We start from the raw sequence: 19,058 nt of genomic DNA, 5'->3' as shown, positions 1-19,058 counted from the left end.
ACAATGATTTCGTAAACGAACTCCTAAACGACGTTAAAATAAACACAGAGCCAACTTATATCTTACCCTGAGTATCAGAGGTTAAGTTTTCAAAGAATATATTAACCTCTGAAGACCAATAATAGAAATTTTATCGCGCATGTGTCAATCTAATCACTGTAGAAAAAATCAAAGATGAAGAGCAAATATTACCGTATTAATGTCTAGCAGACTGTATCAGTATGCACTTTATACTATTTACGAATTCCCCAGAAACCTCTAAGTGTAATTGAAATGAGTTTATTTCGAAAGAAATCTTTTACATGATCCCCAAATGTTTAAAACAGTAATTACTAAACTTTTAATTATGGAAATGTCACTTTAATCGAATGGAAATAATAGACATACTTTATGTTATGATTCTCTATCACTGACTCTTTTTACAAAGCATTGATGACTTTTTTAAGTTGTGTTTTCAACGACGGGAATAAAAATATCAACTTTGAACCTCATCCAAGATCTTGGATGGTCGTTATGGTTACTTTTGTCTTCGTTGATTGCGTGACGAATAGAATCTCGATTCGTCGGCACAGCGTCAATATATGATTTTGACCTGTGCTATTCACGGTACACATCTCCCGTATTGGTGAAGAATCAAATCGTACACCACCAATCAAAGTTGTATTTAATGACGGGCAGATTAAATACAAATTTATGAGAAACTTAAGAGAATTGAAGCAGTACGATAAGTACGCCAGTATGAGCATCACAGACGATTTAACAATAATGGAAAGAGACCAAGTAAAAGAACGGAGAAGTAAAGCAAACGAGAGAAATCGAGCAATGCAATTATTAGCAATTATATTATTGGGGGGACTTGCGATTGGGAGCAGGTAGCTGATGTTGCAATCAACGAGGTTGTTGAGTTCATCAGCCAAAAACCATCAGACCCCAGGGGGTAGAATCTACCACCCTCGATGATCTAGAAGAGCTATAGCCATGAAATTTGGTACAGATGTTCACCATCATGACACAAATTATCAGAACAAAATTCTTCTGATGACGTCATTCAAAAACCGATGACGTCATCACAAAATTTTGGAAAAAGCTCAAATGTATGCTTTACAAAAATGTCTATTACAGTCGAACCAATAAAGATATTTAGATTCTATTGAAGATTCTGAAAGATATAACTGCCGGTTTTGCATTTTACTAAAAGATTTTTATCTTAAAATCTATGCCGAAGATAAGTAAAATTTTAAAAATTTGATGACGTCATAAATGAAATCATGACGTCGTCATTTTTTAAATTTTTTTAAATTTTTTTAATTTATATTGTCAATGCCTATCATGTGTCAAAATTTGAAAATGATTGAATAAATAGTTCAAAAGTTATCAGCACTTTAAAATTTTGAGTTTTAAACGATTTTAGGCGTGGGTTTTATGTCATGTTTTGCAGTAAAGTCATAAAACCTGATCTGGACGACCTATGACCCTAACATTTTGCACAAGTATTTTTAATAAGATTTTGTTAAAAGCAGGGTTTGTTAAAAGTCAGAAAGTTTCAAGTAGTTTATAATATTTTTCTTCGAGATATACACAAAAGAACTCCAGCGTGGTAGATTCTACCCTCTATGGGGCTAATAGGGTTAAAGGAAGGGTGTAGTAGTGAATATAATGGCCAGAAAAAAAATCATAACAATCTTTCAACACCTGTCCTCCTTTATTTAGAGTGAGGGAAAATTTTCATTTGACTTAATTATGAGCACATTTCGGAGATCCTCTCATATCTCTGGCATCCCAAGGAGATACAACATTGCTTTGATAAATACACGATTCCCTTATACAAAAACTTTTTTAAATCAAAGCCAAATTTTTCTACAAAGCTGTATTTAAAACTGATGTTTTGATTTTTTTAAACTCCACTTCTGTTTTTTTTTTTGATTTTTCAGTAGTACACACTTATCCTCTTTTCCCAAATCTCTGCATAAACACAAAAAATGGAATATTTCAAGAAACACTCAACAAAACTTCAGCATTTTTTTGTGAAACGTGATAATTCTTACCAAAATAAATTCTACTCAATTCTTAAAGGGTAAAAAACTTTTTCTGTGGCGAATTAAATTATAATCAAGTACATAAATACAACGATTTTTAATTGGTTCTTGTCTTATCATAAAGCATCTTTTTATGTCTAGGCAGAAAATTGATAAGTACAAAGATTTTTAATTCGTTCTTGTCTTATCAAAAAGCATCTTTTTATGTCTAGGCAGAAAATTGATAAGTACAAAGAGATCTTTATTTGGTAAAAAGCAAAAATGAAAGCATCAATTCCCCATTAATAGTTTGTTTATTTCAATCAATACATCCCCGTGTCACTGCCCCAGTGGAACTTTTTCCCACAACGAGGATCAAAATTTCTATCAACATCTACTAACATTGAATTTCAAACAGGGATGAAATAAAAGTCAATTTCTCACCCCAATTGAAATTGTACGGTTTTTATCCACCGGGTCTTTGACACAGGCGTGTCTCAATTGAATCAATCAATATAAAAGGGGTGCGGAACTCCCACTCTCCCCGACTCAAAACAGCCAAAAGGTTTGCCGACTTTTAAACTCTACAAGAAGTCCACCCTTCATTTCTGATCTAACGAGGGGTCAAGGTCCTCTTAACTCCTTTTCAAACTCACGTAATCATGCACAAAACATTGAATTTTCAAAATGGTCAAGCCTTATATGGTTTTTAGTAGACCGCGTTTATTTTACTAAACGAGACAGGTTGCACATGGAATGAAGGAAATATGTCAAATCAGTTTAAAGACCTTTGAAGATCATTGGTTTTGTTTTTGATACATGCATCGATGTTACAGGTTATTGGAATACATAGCCCACACAGTAACTCTTTTGAAGCTGATAGAACGTATTTGTTTAAAATAAAATCCTTATCATATGTCTTCTGTTTCTTTTACACAAAATTCTTTACAAGAAATGACATTGTTTTGTGTGCCAGGTAATGAGCTAATCGTTTGCTATACACCTCATTATTTACAGACCCATTGGAAGTGGAAAATTATACTCTAATTTTTGCCCCCGCTGAAAATAATCAGAAAAACAAATCGTCTTTGTAAAATATGATGCTCTTTCTTCCATCCCCATGATGGTGGAATTCAAAACCCCCAGCCATAAAAGACATGGGAATATCAATCCCTGTCGAGTTTTGGTACGTTATTTTTACCCCCGCTGGCTAAAAAAATCTAGTCAATATCAACAAAATACACGAGCGAACTCATTGAGGAAGATGAGGTTAAATATTCCCATTTTCAGACAACAAAAAAATATTCGATGATATTTGTGCTATAAATGGCTGGAATCTGTTTTTATTTCGATGAACTTGAACTAGAAATTGAGCACTTTGTTATATGCTTTTTTAACATTTTGTAAAAAATAACCGACATATACCCAGCACCAATTTTGGCCTAACTGCCGGATTACTAGAACTGGGTTTCAGTTTATTCACTGTCTTTACTTAAAAGAATGGGTACGAGAAGCATCAATTGATATTGGTGCTATGTAATTCGAGACAAAAATCACTATTGAACATTTCAATTTATTTGACTGAGTAATTTGGAGGGTTAATTTATCACCATCCTTCTTATTCCTTTACACAGAAATCGACTTTGTTCTATCGACTTTGATTATCACAGAGAAGCAGCTTGCAATTATTAATTAGATTTATCAAAGAGTGATGCAAATTACGCAGATTGTCTGGCGCTATAATTAAGCATCGAAAAGCTGATAAGATGCTTGCTAATGAATGAGAGGAATAAATAGGTCTATCATTCATTAACTTAATATACCAATCAAGACATAATTATTATAATCGAGAGCTAGACATGCGTATTACGACAAATCCAAACTCATGAGACGTTAGATTTTATTGTTTCTGCATTATGCTAGCCTTATTTGGACTTAACCAATTGAAATACAAATTAACCCCCTGCCTGATGCACATACTTAATTATTCTAATCGAGAGCTAGACATGCATTACGACAAACCCAACTTATGAGGCGTTGGACTTTATTGTTCCTTGTTTCTGTATTATGCTAACCTTATTTTGACTTAACCAATTGAAATGCAAATAAACCCCCTGATGCACATACTTAATTATTCTAATCGAGAGCTAGGCATGTATTACGACAAACCCAACTTATGGGGCGTTGGACTTTATTGTTTCTGTAATATGCTACCCTTATTTGGACTTAACCAATTGAAATGCAAATTAACCCCCTGATGCACATACTTAATTATTCTAATCGAGAGCTAGGCATGTATTACGACAAACCCAACTTATGGGGCGTTGGACTTTATTGTTTCTGTAATATGCTACCCTTATTTGGACTTAACCAATTGAAATGCAAATCAGCCCTATTGTCGTATTGTCACATTTGTATATTTAAGGGAATACTAAGTGCATTTTTCATCAGTCGGTGATAAGCTCTCAAAACTCAAATAGACATTTTCTACAGGACACCTATTCTACAAGGTACGTGATATATTACTTTTTTCTTGTCGTGTATATGGCTAATTCAGCTATTGCTTTAGTCCTTTTGTGATTTTGGGACTTCTAAGGACCTGAAAGTCGCTAATAGAGGCTGAAACTTAGCAAAGATGAGTCGGTGGTGAGAGCACCAATAAACTCTGAAGAGACATCCAGTTGACCAAATCTGGTGATGGTGAGCTTTCTTTTCGAATATATAGAAGAAAGAATATATTTGAATCTTCGTTTTTAACAATAAAGGTCTATAGACTTTGCAAAAAACACTCTAATTAAATATTGCAGATGTCAGTCACTCAACTCACTACATAAGTATAAATTGGACTACTCAGACCGTGTTCATTGATTCTAGAACCTTTTGTACAGGATTGAATCAAATCAGCTATTAAGTTTCTGTCTAAAAAAATAAGTCATAACTTTGACAAGACTCATGATGCTCCGAACTTTTTCATCTAAACATTTTATATCAAAAATAGAAAAAGTCCGAAATTTCTTTGCCCAAACTGGAAATGGTGCTTTTGCGAGATAGGATGTTTTGCTTGAAGGGATTTTTTGAGGGACGTTACATCCCTGTCTCAGTCCCCCACTGGAACTCTTTCTCAAAGTGGGGATGAAACTTTTTATCGAAATTCCAAACGCAGAAAAGCTACTGCTTCAAGCTAAAAAAATCCAGTTGGATAGTTAAAACTTTGGCCGCATTTTCTAGTGTGGGTATCAGGTCTGTGACACGCGGGTGTGATTTACAAGTGTGTGAAAAGAGATCCCTTACATCTTGCACATACCTAGCACAAATTTTGCTTAATTTCATCTAGCTAGGGTCTTTTATGCGCAAGATCAGGGCATCTTCTATACGCTACGTCAGTCCGGCTATTTACTACCACTTTTATTATTTTAAGGTTGTATACCATCATGGGTAATGTTGTTCAGCCACATACTTCAGGTGACAATACAGCAAAACAAGTTGTCGATCAGCAAATAAAAGGATTGAAGGCTATCGTGACAGTCCTTTTTGATTCTATACGATTGGGTCAAGCAACCGACAACAATTTAGGATACAAGTTGTGCGGTAACAAAATGATTGTCCAGGAAACAAATATGTTCGAGAGTAAAGAGGGTGCAACATCGGATAATATCCAGAAAGCACTGAAAAGTATCTTTAAAGGCGATTGGGAGCAGTTAGCTAGTGTTGCAATCAACGAGGTTATTGGGTTCATCAACCAAAAACCATCAGATTCTGCTGAAGCAGATATTTTCTCCAAGTCCTACTTAAATTGGGAATCTGATTCACTTATTCAAAACACCGTTTACATCCAAAAAGCGAAATGGGTTTCTGAAGGAACGCTTGCTAAAGATGCAACATCAATTCTACTTGTTGGTCTAGCTAAAGGGATTGTGGATTATGCAACCGTTGACCCGCAAATATTCATGTATGAAATAAGGAAGTCAAACCCAAAAATGGTAGACGAAGACTACCATAAGAAGATTACAGAATTAGAAGGGGATCTCAGGGTCACATCGATGCTGCCTATGATCAAGAAAATGTATACAAGTAGTAAGTTACTTTGGTTACTCTCAGGGTTTCGTTATTTACATATTTCATCAAGTAAATTTTTATTTAGCAAGACTCTGCCTAAGAGGGCTAAAAAGGGTTGAAAATCTACAATCCGCCATTATGGAAATTTGTGCCTGATCCAAATAACGCCACACACGTTTTCTGACTCTTCAAGGACTATACTTTCATGATCAAAAGAAAAAATGACTATACGCCGATGCGCATACGGGACCTAACTCAGCCCCTAGAGTATAAGGGTAATAATGAAAACATTTAGAGTAAGGCGAAAATAAAAAAAATGTAACGTTTCCGGAATGCGGGTGAAGGAAAAAAGCTCCCATACGGCCGGCCGGAAAAAATTATTTTTTGCTATTTTTGATAACTTAAGATCATTGAAATAGAACTTTAAAGATAACTTTTATTTGCCAACAGTATGAAGTAAACCCTGAATACTAATGTATCAACTACTAACGAACAAAAATTGATTTACAAGCGGGAATATCAAACCAAACGACGTTTGATAGCTTGAATGGTCAACTTGATTTTCTTTATGATGAACCATATAGATGAACCCATAGTCTGCGGCCGGGTCAGAAATGTTTTTTGTTTCACCCGGCCGGTTTCCGGAAACACTACATTTTTTTATTTTTGCCTAATAATACAATCTTCACATTTTTTTATAAATTTAGAAGCATTTGACGCAGAAGCAATGAAATCAATGTTGGAGAATACAGGTGCTGGTACAGAAAAGCCGGAATCAAATTTCCAATGAAAGAAATTGATATATGATGCAGATTTGCTCATATCACATTTAGAGCTCAATTAAATTTTGTTTTGTAAGGTACTTTAATCTTATGCGAAAATTTATCCCATTTATCCAATACGGCATGAAATATGACTATTGTATGAAGAAGACATTTTTTCAGCATAAAGTAGGAATCTTGTTGTAGTATAATTTTTTTCTATCAGTTGAGCTAAAATATATTTACTTTCATGAAATATCAATCTATTATTGGTGTATGTTAATACCATAGTATAAGAAAGCCGCGGCTGGAATATGTACCGCATTGTCTTTTCAGTTAATTGCTGTTCCATCTCTGTCTCCGAGCTTTATAAGAACATCATGATGATCAGTTTGTTATTGGTAGATAGTTTTTAAAATTTTTCTTTTATTTTCCTTCACAAAAAGTTTTTTTGTTGCTAGATATCTTTGAATCTGTACCCAATAGAACACTTGAACTAATTTTGGACATATTTTAGGGGTATTTTGTGGAAACATAGTTTTTCGCTAAAATTGAAATTATAAGAACTATATTCAAGATGACAACTTTCCTGTCAGTTTAAATGATAAATTTTGAAGGTGCTGGCTTGAAATTTTCACAGTGTTATCTTGATGTACTTTTTCATTGATTTCTAAAAAGATTTCACTGAAATATTGCGAAGGCATTTCGAGGCACCTCATTAATTTTTGAGTTCTTTCAACCCAGCCATTTTGTGCTTGTTTCAATTTCTTAGTGTTGATTTTTCCGTTACAATGATTTTATAATGCAAGTGTATTATCAAGAGCATATCATTAATGTCTAAAACGCACTGAGAAGTAAGTATTAACGACAAACCAATAAAATTTACCATTAAAGATGCTACATTACTGATTTCTTGATCAACAAATAGTCATCAAATACGACAGAGATAGAATAACAGAAATTCAGATGTTTACCATTCCAAGGATTTATTATACTATGTTAATACCTATCACAACTACCCATACTCTTTTGTATCAGTAATGCCTGTGGTATTTAATAGTCAAACTCCATCACATGGAACATTCTCATTTAATCATAATATGCTTACCGAGTGGGGAATCAGTAGAGACAGCTTGATCAGATGAAAACTTTGAAATATTTTTCTATCCAATCAGGCCATTTTAAGCCAGCCCTTAATACACTACCACCAAGGTTTAAGTCTATTTCAATTGGGCCGCTGATAAAACCAAAGCATACAAAGGCTCCAAAACCGCCCAGTCCATTAGGTGAATTTAGCAAAGAAACGTTCTAACCGAACCGATAAATAATAAATTTCATCGAATATAAACGTTTATATAGTGAAAGTATAGACGTGCCATACGTGCAGAGTAAGACCTTTTTCATATTAATTCCATCGACCTTTTATTCCCACATGATCCATCCAAATCCTCAAGTTAGCGGACGAATCCTGAAGTTAGCGGACAAATCCTGCAGTTAGCGGACAAATCCTGAAGTTAGCGGACCTGATACTCAGGGTATCTTTTCTCATCCTAAGGCCTAATGGCTTTTGATACGCAAGCTAAACCGGTGTTTGCGACGACGGGAACCGTCTAGTAACTGCTATAAGGAGAAAGCTCTACTTGACATATTTCAGCCAAAACGACTTTTTGCAAATTTTGCTGACGTCATCAAAAAATGAAACTTTTTTGTGGGTCGCTTCCTCCTTTCATCGATTTACACCATTGCTGAAAATTTGAAGTCAAAAGCTTTCTCCTATTTTAAAGTTATTCATAATTTTATTTTTATGATGTCATCAATATGGGGCGAAAATGAGGTTTTTTCGAATTTTTTAAATTATGGAGCAAGTGGGACCATCTGACCATGCCCCATCCCATTTTTCTATATCGAAAAGGCTTCGAAAAAACCTTAAAATTAAAAATAATTTATGTTAAGTAGAACCTCACGTGACCATTAAGGAGTGCCTTAGGTACCCCGAGCAAGCTGGCGGACAATTTCTCAATCAAGTTTTCGGACAATTCCTCAAGTTAGCGGACAAATCCTCAAGTTAGTGGAAATTCCTCAAGTTAGCGGACGAATCCTCAAGTTAGTGGACAAATCCTCAAGTTAGTGGACAAATCTTCAAGTTAATGGACAAATCCTCAAGTTAGTGGAAAAGTCCTCCAAGTGTGTGGACAAATCCTAAAGTTAGTGGAGGATTCTTAAAGTTAGCATAGCAGATGCACGAATCCTCTCAAAAAGTTTGCGGGCAAGCAAATTACTTATAAGGTGGTTCCCCACCAAAAACGCTAAAACGGTCATTATCGGTCCAAATAACTTAATTTTTGGTCAAATGAAACTTCTCAAAGTAAAAATAAGAATTTTCCAAAAAAAAAATTCCAATTCCACTCTGCAGAAAATAGAGGCCGTAATTTTTATCTGATCGATTTCAAATATTACATAACATATGACTATGAGTGTTGTAGACCAAATTCTCGATGTCCCCTATAATTTTCTAAGACTACATTGACCATTGAGTCTTTTTTTGCTGAGCTATGTCATTTTTAGTGCACAATTACTGATTCGTAAAAATTAATAAAAAAATCAAATGCTCACAGTGACGTCATCTTTTTTTATTTCTAATAGAAAATTATAGGGGATCTCCGTTTTATGGATATAAAGAATCCCTCAAAATTTCAAGTCAAAAGCTTGAATGCTTGGCCCTGAGCATTTGATTTTTTTATTAATTTTGACGAATCAGTAATTGTATCTTATCTACTGCAGAGTCTCTAAAAAAAATGGAGAAAATCACGTTTAAAGTTTTTTGTTTGCATTTTGGCTGAAAAAAGGTCAAAATATGCTCAAGATTTCAATTTTTTGCCTTGTTCCAAAAGCTCAACATATCAGCAGTCAGTCATTCAAGTCTTCAAAGTCACTTTAATCACAAACGGCGAGCACTAACGGCGAGCTTTGTTAAATTTCCTTTAATTTCGATGCGTCAAATAACTGCTTGTGGTGAACAGGGAAATCCCCTAATGACCAAAAAAATTCCCCAAAAGTAAAGGTCAACCTACCTATGGGTAGTCAAGGTAGTCGTTCAACGTCGGAACCCCCAACTCAAAACATTTATCCGAAATTTTGCGGCTCTTGTTTTTCTAGCAAAATTCTTGCACTCGCTTCGTTGCAACCACTGACCTTTATATAACCCTGGACCAAACAATATCTGCCATCTTTGATTGGAGTTTTTTTAGAATTGGTACCCAAGGAGAAGCCATTGCAATGTTAAAAATTAACGTCTAACGCCGCTACATCATCAAAAAAATTTGAGGAAAAGTAGACCTAGCGCTCTCGATGCATTTACACCGCTATCGAGTAGTGCCGACATTAGGGTACCAATTTTCAAAAAACTCCGATCAAAGATTTTGCTTGGCTGGGATTGAGAAGCTTTGTCCAGGGTATATAAAGGTCAGTGGTTGCAACGCATCGCATCTGTCTTTCACTTTCGTTCTTTGATGGAATTTTCTGGAAGTGTCTGATCGACCAATCAGGTAGCAGGAATTCGCCCTCGACCAATCAGGTCGTAGAGAACATTCTAGAGCTCGCTAAGCGTGGTAAAGTCATAAATATTCGCATGTGGTCTTTCACAACAGAACAGAGTCACAAACGGGTGTTCATCTTGCATTAGTACAATTTTAGTACCATATTTTGCAAAGTTTATTGACAAATCATGGGTGAAAACGAAGAAGTCGAAACTTTTGCCTTCCAGGCTGAAATTGCTCAACTTATGAGCTTGATTATCAACACTTTCTACTCAAACAAAGAGATTTTCCTTCGTGAATTGATCTCCAACTCTTCTGACGTAAGTATCATTTTGCACTGTTTGAAAATTTGAATCTCCTGGTCTCGACTTGATAAAACTTACATGGATGATGAACAAATCAAAGGCTTAATATATGATCATCGTGATTTAGTCTATTGATTATCTGACGTGGTGTTTTATCTGGTACCAATATTTTTGCCAAGATTCCACATCCCACCCCTAGTTTTTCTGGTCTGGGTGGCTGGCTGGATATTACAAAGGGTTTCTTCTAGAGTTATACCGTGAGATTGGGTAACTTGCATCAGTGGAGGCTAACATGCATAGCCTTCAAATGAAAGACCTGGCTGGTCATTAAAATACGGTTGGCAAACGATATCATACTCCAGGATGCATCGTCTCTTATTTTCCTCCTATTTTCTACTTTCCTATCATCTATCCTGATTCTATCTTTCTCAAGTGTTTCTAACTGTTTTCTAAGTATTCTGAAATTTGCCCTTACCGGTGAAACAGGTCACCGACCCCAGCTCGAACCACCAAATGCAAGCAACCTTGGTTTACAAACCCAACTTCTAACCGCTTGCGTCAACAAGACACGACAGAAAACTGTCATTCACAAATACTTATAGCGTGTAATTTACAGACCTTATTAAGAAAGCTCCCAACCCTACTGGTGCCCCTACAAGGAACTCTACGGGATCCAAAGTTAAGTCACAGGGTACGAATGCCCCTAAGAAGGCATTCGGCCTTATATTGTGACTCTCGAGCTCCAACCCTAACCCTAACTGATAATAACCGAACCCCCGTCTGCGTCCGTGGATTGAAAAATTTCACTTGCATCCTGGAGTATGATATCGTTTGCCAACCTTAAAATACAAAGTCATTTTGCACTGCTTTGAAAATTTGAACCTTCCTGGTCTCGACTTGATAAAACTTACATGGGTGATGCACAAATCAAAGGCTTAATATATGATCATCGTGATTTAGTCTATTGATCATCTGACATTGTGTTTATCTGGTACCAATATTTTTACCAAGAATTCACATCCCATCCCTAGTTTTTCTGGGCTGGGTGGCTGGCTGAATATTACAAAGGGTTTCTTCTAGAGTTATACCATGAGATTGGGTAACTTGCATCAGTGGAGGCTAACATGCATAGCCCTCAAATGAAAGACCTGGCTGGTCATTTTAAAATACAAAGTTAAATCAAAACAAAAATGGTAGACTTAGAGCTGCGAGCGGAACTGAGAAGTTGTATTTTAATGACCAGCCAGGTCTTTTATTTGAGGGCTATCAGGCTATGCATGTTAGCCTCCACTGATGCAAGTTACCCAATTTCACGGTAATCAAGAAACTAGCTCATTTCTCAACTATTTTAAAAAGTCCTTTTTTTCAGTAGAAAGTGTCAGCAGAATAGTAAACTTATTTTAGTCAAATGAAGACAATGCTAGGGACATAATCTAATCAGTGTTCCTTAGAAAGAAGTCTGTCCAGTTGAGATCCGTATGGTGGCGGAAAAGGGTTTAAAAAATATTAGACATTTGAAAAATATTTGCATGAAAAAAGATATTGAACTATGAAACCAGACTCCTGCGCCCCAGTATGGATTCCACGAAATCTCGCGCCGAAGATATTTTTCCTTACAGCAAGCCTCACGCCAAGCAAAATTTCTTTTGTACCAACATTCAATTTTTCAATAAGGGTGCAAGGTGGGAAAAGAGGCGCATGCGCCAACATGATTAATAAATTGACGCGAGCGTAAGCGAGCGAAAGCAAATTTAGCCAAATGAAAGCTAAAAATCGATGGATTATGGAGTCATTCGCACCGAGCTGGAATTATTACTTTACGCCAACTGAAAATCAAACAATCTTTGTAAGTACCCTTACGCCAATGCGCCAAAAACGTTTTAGTTGTACGCCGAAGATCTTCGGCCTTCGGCGTTAGTTACACAAAATCCATACTGGCCTGCGCCTACTCGATACATTCAATATCTTTCATTAATCAATTACCAAGACTGAATATCGTGAGCCTGTCAAACCATGTCACAAAAAATTTATTATAGAAAAGGTTTTTTTATCCAGTTTTATCATCACTTTTTACACGGATGTAGTCTTTATGGCGAAAATTTTGATGACCCCCTTCAGATTCACCACTAAGGGACATAGTAAGGGTTCACCCATTAACAAGTTCAGTCTCTCATTAGTCTTCAATTTGTGCTATTGAACTATCAGAAAACATTGGGATCCAGTATGGATTCCACAAATCTCGGCCGATGTTTCCGTCAGCCTCACGCCAAGCAACATTTATTTTGTACTTTCAATTTTGGGTGCAAGATGGGAAAGAGGCGTTGCGCCAACATATTATTAAATTGACGTGAGCGTAAGCGAGTAAAAGCAAATTTAACCAAATGAAAGCTGAAAATCAAGCAATCTTTGTAAGTACCCTTACGCCAATGCGCCAAAAACGTTTCAGTTGTACGCCGAAGATCTTTGGCGATAGTTACATGAAATCCATACTGGATTGGGATATCGATTCTTTTTCGGGGGAATGTTATTATTTTTAGGTATCACTTTTTTTAGTCCCTTTTCAGCTACCATAGCTTGTCACTAAGGGTTAGGTCTTTGCAATTAAACCTTAGGAGGAAAATTTCTGATTGTTGCTCTCTAGATCCAGATTCCCACTCCATAAAATCAACAACTTAGCAGAATAAGCTGGATCACCTATTGACAAATAAAATTGATTTCCAATCGTTTATGGATTTATCATAGATTCAAAAAAGTTGTCCATAATATTGAGAGGGAAAATCTTGCTAGTTTCGCCCAAGGTGTTTGCAACACTGCATTTGTATAAATTTACAAAGTTGCATCCTCAGGGCTTGAAATAACGGTCTGTATATTCCTAAAATTGGAGTATTAACCATGACTAAAGTTTACAAAATAAGAAAGTTAACCATGATTTGAAACCTCAAAGACTCTATGCAGTTACTGAAAATCACATTCTTTTGTCTTACTTCAGGCTTTGGATAAAATCAGGTACCAATCTTTGACTGACCCAACTGTACTTGAATCTGGACAAGAACTCAAAATCGATATTGTTCCAAACAAAGATGAAAAGACTATCACCATTCATGATACTGGAATCGGTATGACCAAAGCTGATCTTGTTAATAACCTTGGTACCATTGCAAAATCTGGAACAAAAGCTTTCATGGAAGCCCTTCAAGCTGGAGCTGACATTTCTATGATTGGTCAATTTGGTGTCGGTTTCTACTCTGCTTATTTGGTTGCTGAACGTGTCGAAGTCATCACCAAACACAATGATGACGAACAATACATCTGGACTTCGTCTGCTGGAGGCTCTTTCACTGTCCAAACTGATACCATCAATGAACCTATTGGGCGTGGTACTAAAATCATCATGTACATGAAAGAAGATCAACTTGACTTCTCTGAAGAAAAGAAAATCCAAGACATCATTAAGAAACACAGTCAATTTATTGGTTACCCAATTGCCCTTCAAATGCAAAAGACAAGAGACAAAGAAGTGAGTATCACACAAACTTTTCCTTAAAATCAACACCTCAACATCCCAAAAGATTGTTTACGTCTTCCAAGACCAAATACTAGACCCGCAAAAACCTTCTTTGGATCTGAGTAAAACCTCCCTAGTGCTTTGTTTTTCAAATTATTTTAATTATTTTCCAAAACATCCAGAGCTTCAAAATGTGATTGGTATTTACTTTCATTCTGATATGCTAGTGAAAAAGAGCAAGCTTAATTTTGGTTTAATTAATTATCAATTATCAGTATATGTATTAAACAAATTATTTTTAATTTTCAGGTCAGTGATGATGAAGCTGAAGATGAAACTAAGGAAGAAGACAAGAAGGAGAAAGACAACGAAGATGAAGGCAAAGAAGACGAAGGACCAAAGATTGAAGATGTAGAGGATGAAGACAAAAAAGATGAGAAAAAGAAAAAGACTATCAAGGTATTGTTTATTCCATCACTCTTCATCGCTAACAAGTATAGATACAAAGATTGGTTGATGAATTTAAATCAAAGGCTTAATATATGAGAAACATGATTTAAGCTAATTGAATTTCTGACATGACACATCCATCAAACAGAGGTTCGAAAATGTATTAAAAGATGTTTGAAAATGTATTAAATATTATTATTCTTAGGAAACCTACTATGAAATGGAGCAACTCAACAAAACTAAACCCTTGTGGACACGTAATCCAGATGACATTAGCTCAGAAGAATATGCTGAATTCTACAAGAGCTTGACCAATGACTGGGAAGAACATTTGGCTGTCAAACATTTTTCTGTTGAAGGTCAACTTGAATTCAGAGCTATCCTCTTTGTTCCAAAACGTGCACCTTTTGACCTCTTCGAAAACAAGAAGCAGAAGAATTCAATCAAATTATATGTCAGACGGGTTTTCATCATGGAGAATTGTGAAGAAATCATGCCTGAATGGTTAAACTTTGTCAAGGGTAAGAAGTATTTTAAAATCAAAGCCTTGCATCTTATCCATATGCAACTATCATCAGTCATGTAGACTAAAGCTTAAACCAGAAATACCAAAATGTCTGGATTACAGTTCTACAGGATGGTAAGCATTAAAATTAAACAATTCTTGTTTCAATTCACAGGTGTTGTTGATTCTGAAGATCTCCCATTAAACATCTCAAGAGAAATGCTTCAACAAAGTAAAATCTTGAAGGTTATCCGTAAAAACTTGGTCAAGAAATGCTTGGAATTATTTGCAGAAATCGCTGAGGATAAGGACAACTACAAGAAATTTTATGAACAATTCAGTAAGAACGTCAAATTAGGTATCCACGAAGATACAACCAACCGTGCCAAAGTTGCTGAACTCTTACGATACTCATCTTCATCATCTGGTGATGAGAAAACTTCGTTCAAGGAATACGTCTCTCGAATGAAAGAAAACCAAAAGGACATTTATTACATTACTGGTGAAAGCAAAGAAATTGTTTCCTCTTCTGCTTTCTTGGAACGTGTTGTGAAAAAAGGATTTGAAGTTTTATACCTTGTTGATCCTATTGATGAATACGCCGTCCAACAATTGAAAGAATACGATGGAAAGAAACTTGTCAGTGTCACCAAAGAGGGTCTTGAACTTCCTGAAGACGAAGAAGCTAAGAAGAAGCACGAAGAATTGAAAGCTTCATTCGAAGAATTGTGCAAGGTTAGTATTCATACCTTGTAAAGCTATTTCAACACGATTAAACTGGCTAACAATAATTTCCTTAAAATTACTCTGGGAATTATAACTATATTTCTTTATCTTGTATTGAAAATGAAATGTTTTGGCTATGGTTTGGCGCTGAACTTGTTCTTTTGGCAATGTTTCAAAAAGACTTCAGACAAAATGGGAATGTGGTTTCAAGTTTTCAACCTGTTTGATTTTCCCACTTTCAGGTTATCAAAGAAGTCTTGGACAAGAAAGTCGAAAAAGTTGCAGTTTCCAACCGTCTCGTCGATTCTCCATGCTGTATCGTTACCAGTACCTATGGATGGTCTGCAAACATGGAACGTATCATGAAAGCACAAGCTCTCCGTGACACCAGTACCATGGGATACATGGCTGCCAAAAAACATTTAGAAATCAACGCTGAACATCAAATCATGATTGCATTGAAAGCTAAAGTTGACGCCGACAAGAATGACAAATCCATTAAAGATTTGATCGTCCTCTTATACGAAACTGCTCTTTTGTCATCCGGATTCTCTTTGGAAGAACCAAAAAACCATGCTTCTCGCATCCACAGAATGATCAAACTCGGTCTTGGAGTTGATGATGAACCAGGTGAGATTTGCTTCTTAAAATTGAATTTTGCTGATAGTACTTCATAAAAGTGAACAATAACCAGGGGGGGGGCACGCAGTTACTACAAGACATGATGTGTAGTAAGTGCTTCTTCAACACTTTTTTTCAGGACCACCACCCTTTGCATTTACTACACCTTGGTAGTAACTGTTTTCAGAAAAGATTTCCAGGTACCACCCCTGTTTTTGAGTGATATCATCAAAAGCATGCTCGAAATTATACCCTAAATTGCGATTATTTTTCAACCTAAAGCCATTTTCTATTAATTTACTTGGTTAACAGCTGTTGAGAACATTTTAATGATGATTAGGGAAAGCATAATTTCAAAGTTGGGTCAAATCTTTTTTCGTCCATTTATAACAAAAATATTTTTTTAACAAAGAATTGTGAAAAATTTTGAAAGTTCTTTAAAAAACTAAAATATAAGCACTTACTACACCAAAAGTGCTAGTTTTAGTGTCTGGCACCACCCCCAAACAGCAGTTACTACACTGTGTAGTAACTGTTTTCATAACTTCTGAATACAGTACCACCACGGTAGTAAGTGTCATACTGTCTTGTAGTAACTGCGTGCCCCCCCCCCCTGCAATAACACATAAGAAAGATGGATCTTTCAAAAAGATAAAATGTGAATCCGTTATACCAACGGTTTATCTCATTTTCCTGACTGATCCTTTTTATATACACGTTGTTTTTTTTAAGAAATTAACGGCCTTTTGAGCCTTAAATGTTTCTTACATGTTTCTAAACTTTTTGACATAATCAGCCTCATGGAAGGCTGGATTGGAAGGTTATTAAAAAAAAACGAATAAAAAATGTTATTTTCTCATTCTCAGCCTCAGCATGTTTCTTAGATGTTTCTTAGTTTTTAGGCATTCTGAGCCTCGTGTTTCTTAAAAGTGTGTTTCTTTAAAAAAGAAACGTGCATGTTGCCTAAATTTCTTTATTAAGATTTTGAATTAAATTATCTTAGCATTTTAATATTTTTTTTACTGATACTGTGATATTGATTTGAATTGTCTTTTTAGCCACGGAAGATGCTGATTCGGACATGCCACCATTGGAAGAAGATGCCCCAGCTGAAGACGAAGACAAAGCTCGCATGGAAGAAGTTGATTAAACGCACCATCCCTCGTTTGTAGAAATGCTAAGATGTTACGTTCATATTCAATGGAAATGAAAGGAAAAATAGTGGAGGAGGAGGCAATGAACACCCAAACACACCACACTCCTTCTCTGCTTTTGAGACGTCGTTGGTATTTTGAAGATTACATATTAATGTTTTGACCTCAAAGTTCTGTACAGTTTTTATATCATAAATGAAAGGTCCCACATAAATATAATTCTGAAATACTGGAACTTATTTTGTCTCTTCCATTCCAACAAAAGGTCAAATTACTGAGGTTAAGCATACTAGGATAATCACGTCGCTGCAAATTTTTTTTCCGTAGACGGGCGGAAATATATTTAATGGTAGGAAATATCATAGCGTAATGGTCGGAAATATCCAAAACTCTGAAAATTTAAAAATTTAATGGTTGGAAAATATCATTTGATGGTCGGAAATATCCAAAGCTCTAAAAATTTGAAAATTTAATGGTCGGAAATATCAGTCAGGAACTATTGCAAATTAGGCTATGATGGCCAAACTAGGATGTTAGCCTAATTAGGCCAGAATTTATATCCTAGTTAGGATATTAATGGCTTAATTTGGATATATGAAATATTCAAACCTAAATATCTTGAGAACAAGTAAAATCCGCGTCAATCTTACTACATGGACTTGTTACTTGTACTAAGAAGAGTATTTAAAGCGAAAAACTTTTCTCTTTTTAGAGCGGAGTGAAAAGATGTGATTATCTTATTAAAATTAGCTTAATTTGGCTATGATAGCCAAATTAAGCCGATTTAAGTTCTACATGCAGCGCGCCATTTTTTGTCTGAAAAATGAAAAAAACTTAGTATCATAATATATTGTTGTTATCGTTGGCTTTAAAAGTATAGTCTTTTGGTTTTGCTGATCTTAAAGATATGTTATCAAAATTTACACTTGATGGGTTGATTAAATATTTAAATTGAGGATGGTCTTTGTTACGTTTTTTTATATATTATAGCTGACAAGGTTGTTTATAAAATCTAAAAGCGTACCAAACAAGTTTATTATGAAGATAAAAAATAGATAGATAGATAAAACATGTTTCTAAAGCCAAGTTCGGATTACGTTTGTTTACATTAATCTTGAAATAATTTCGACTGTTCTGCTGTATATATGTAAACATAATTTTGCTGAAACAGCATAATATTTAAAAACTGAATATTTTCTCAGTCCGCTCAAATTTTACCCAAAAAACATTCGGAACTTATTCAAATAAATAAGAATTTGACATTTTAAGCTAAATATTGACGCGGATTTTGAAATCCAAGTCAAAAATTGGAATTTTGTTCCTTCCAGCCTAATTAGGCTACAATTTCTAGCTTAATTAAGCCATCATATCCAAGTTAGGCAAGAATCGGCGAACATAGCCTAATTTGCAATAGTTCCTGACTG

At 35.4% G+C, this 19,058-nt stretch overlaps 2 protein-coding genes across 2 annotated transcripts; both read left to right on the top strand.

The window, feature by feature from the left end:
- Positions 1-4,467: 4,467 nt before the first annotated feature.
- LOC136798364 (uncharacterized) lies at positions 4,468-7,094 on the top strand. The gene is made up of 3 exons (XM_067054973.1): positions 4,468-4,525; positions 5,434-6,089; positions 6,779-7,094. Exons 2-3 carry the CDS (start codon positions 5,447-5,449, stop codon positions 6,859-6,861), a joined length of 726 nt encoding a protein of 241 aa, XP_066911074.1. The 5' UTR covers positions 4,468-4,525; positions 5,434-5,446; the 3' UTR covers positions 6,862-7,094.
- Positions 7,095-10,316: 3,222 nt separating this feature from the next.
- On the top strand, positions 10,317-17,869 carry LOC136798365 (heat shock protein HSP 90-beta-like). The gene is made up of 7 exons (XM_067054974.1): positions 10,317-10,688; positions 13,663-14,190; positions 14,488-14,637; positions 14,834-15,149; positions 15,309-15,868; positions 16,102-16,489; positions 17,539-17,869. Exons 1-7 carry the CDS (start codon positions 10,557-10,559, stop codon positions 17,628-17,630), a joined length of 2,166 nt encoding a protein of 721 aa, XP_066911075.1. The 5' UTR covers positions 10,317-10,556; the 3' UTR covers positions 17,631-17,869.
- The last annotated feature ends 1,189 nt before the right edge of the window (positions 17,870-19,058 follow it).

Source organism: Clytia hemisphaerica, unplaced genomic scaffold (assembly GCF_902728285.1).
Source record: "Clytia hemisphaerica strain Z4C2 unplaced genomic scaffold, Clytia hemisphaerica genome assembly, whole genome shotgun sequence".
Classification (NCBI taxonomy): domain Eukaryota; kingdom Metazoa; phylum Cnidaria; class Hydrozoa; order Leptothecata; family Clytiidae; genus Clytia; species Clytia hemisphaerica.
Note: the sequence above shows the minus strand (reverse complement) of the source record. Positions and strands in the feature narration are given on the sequence as shown.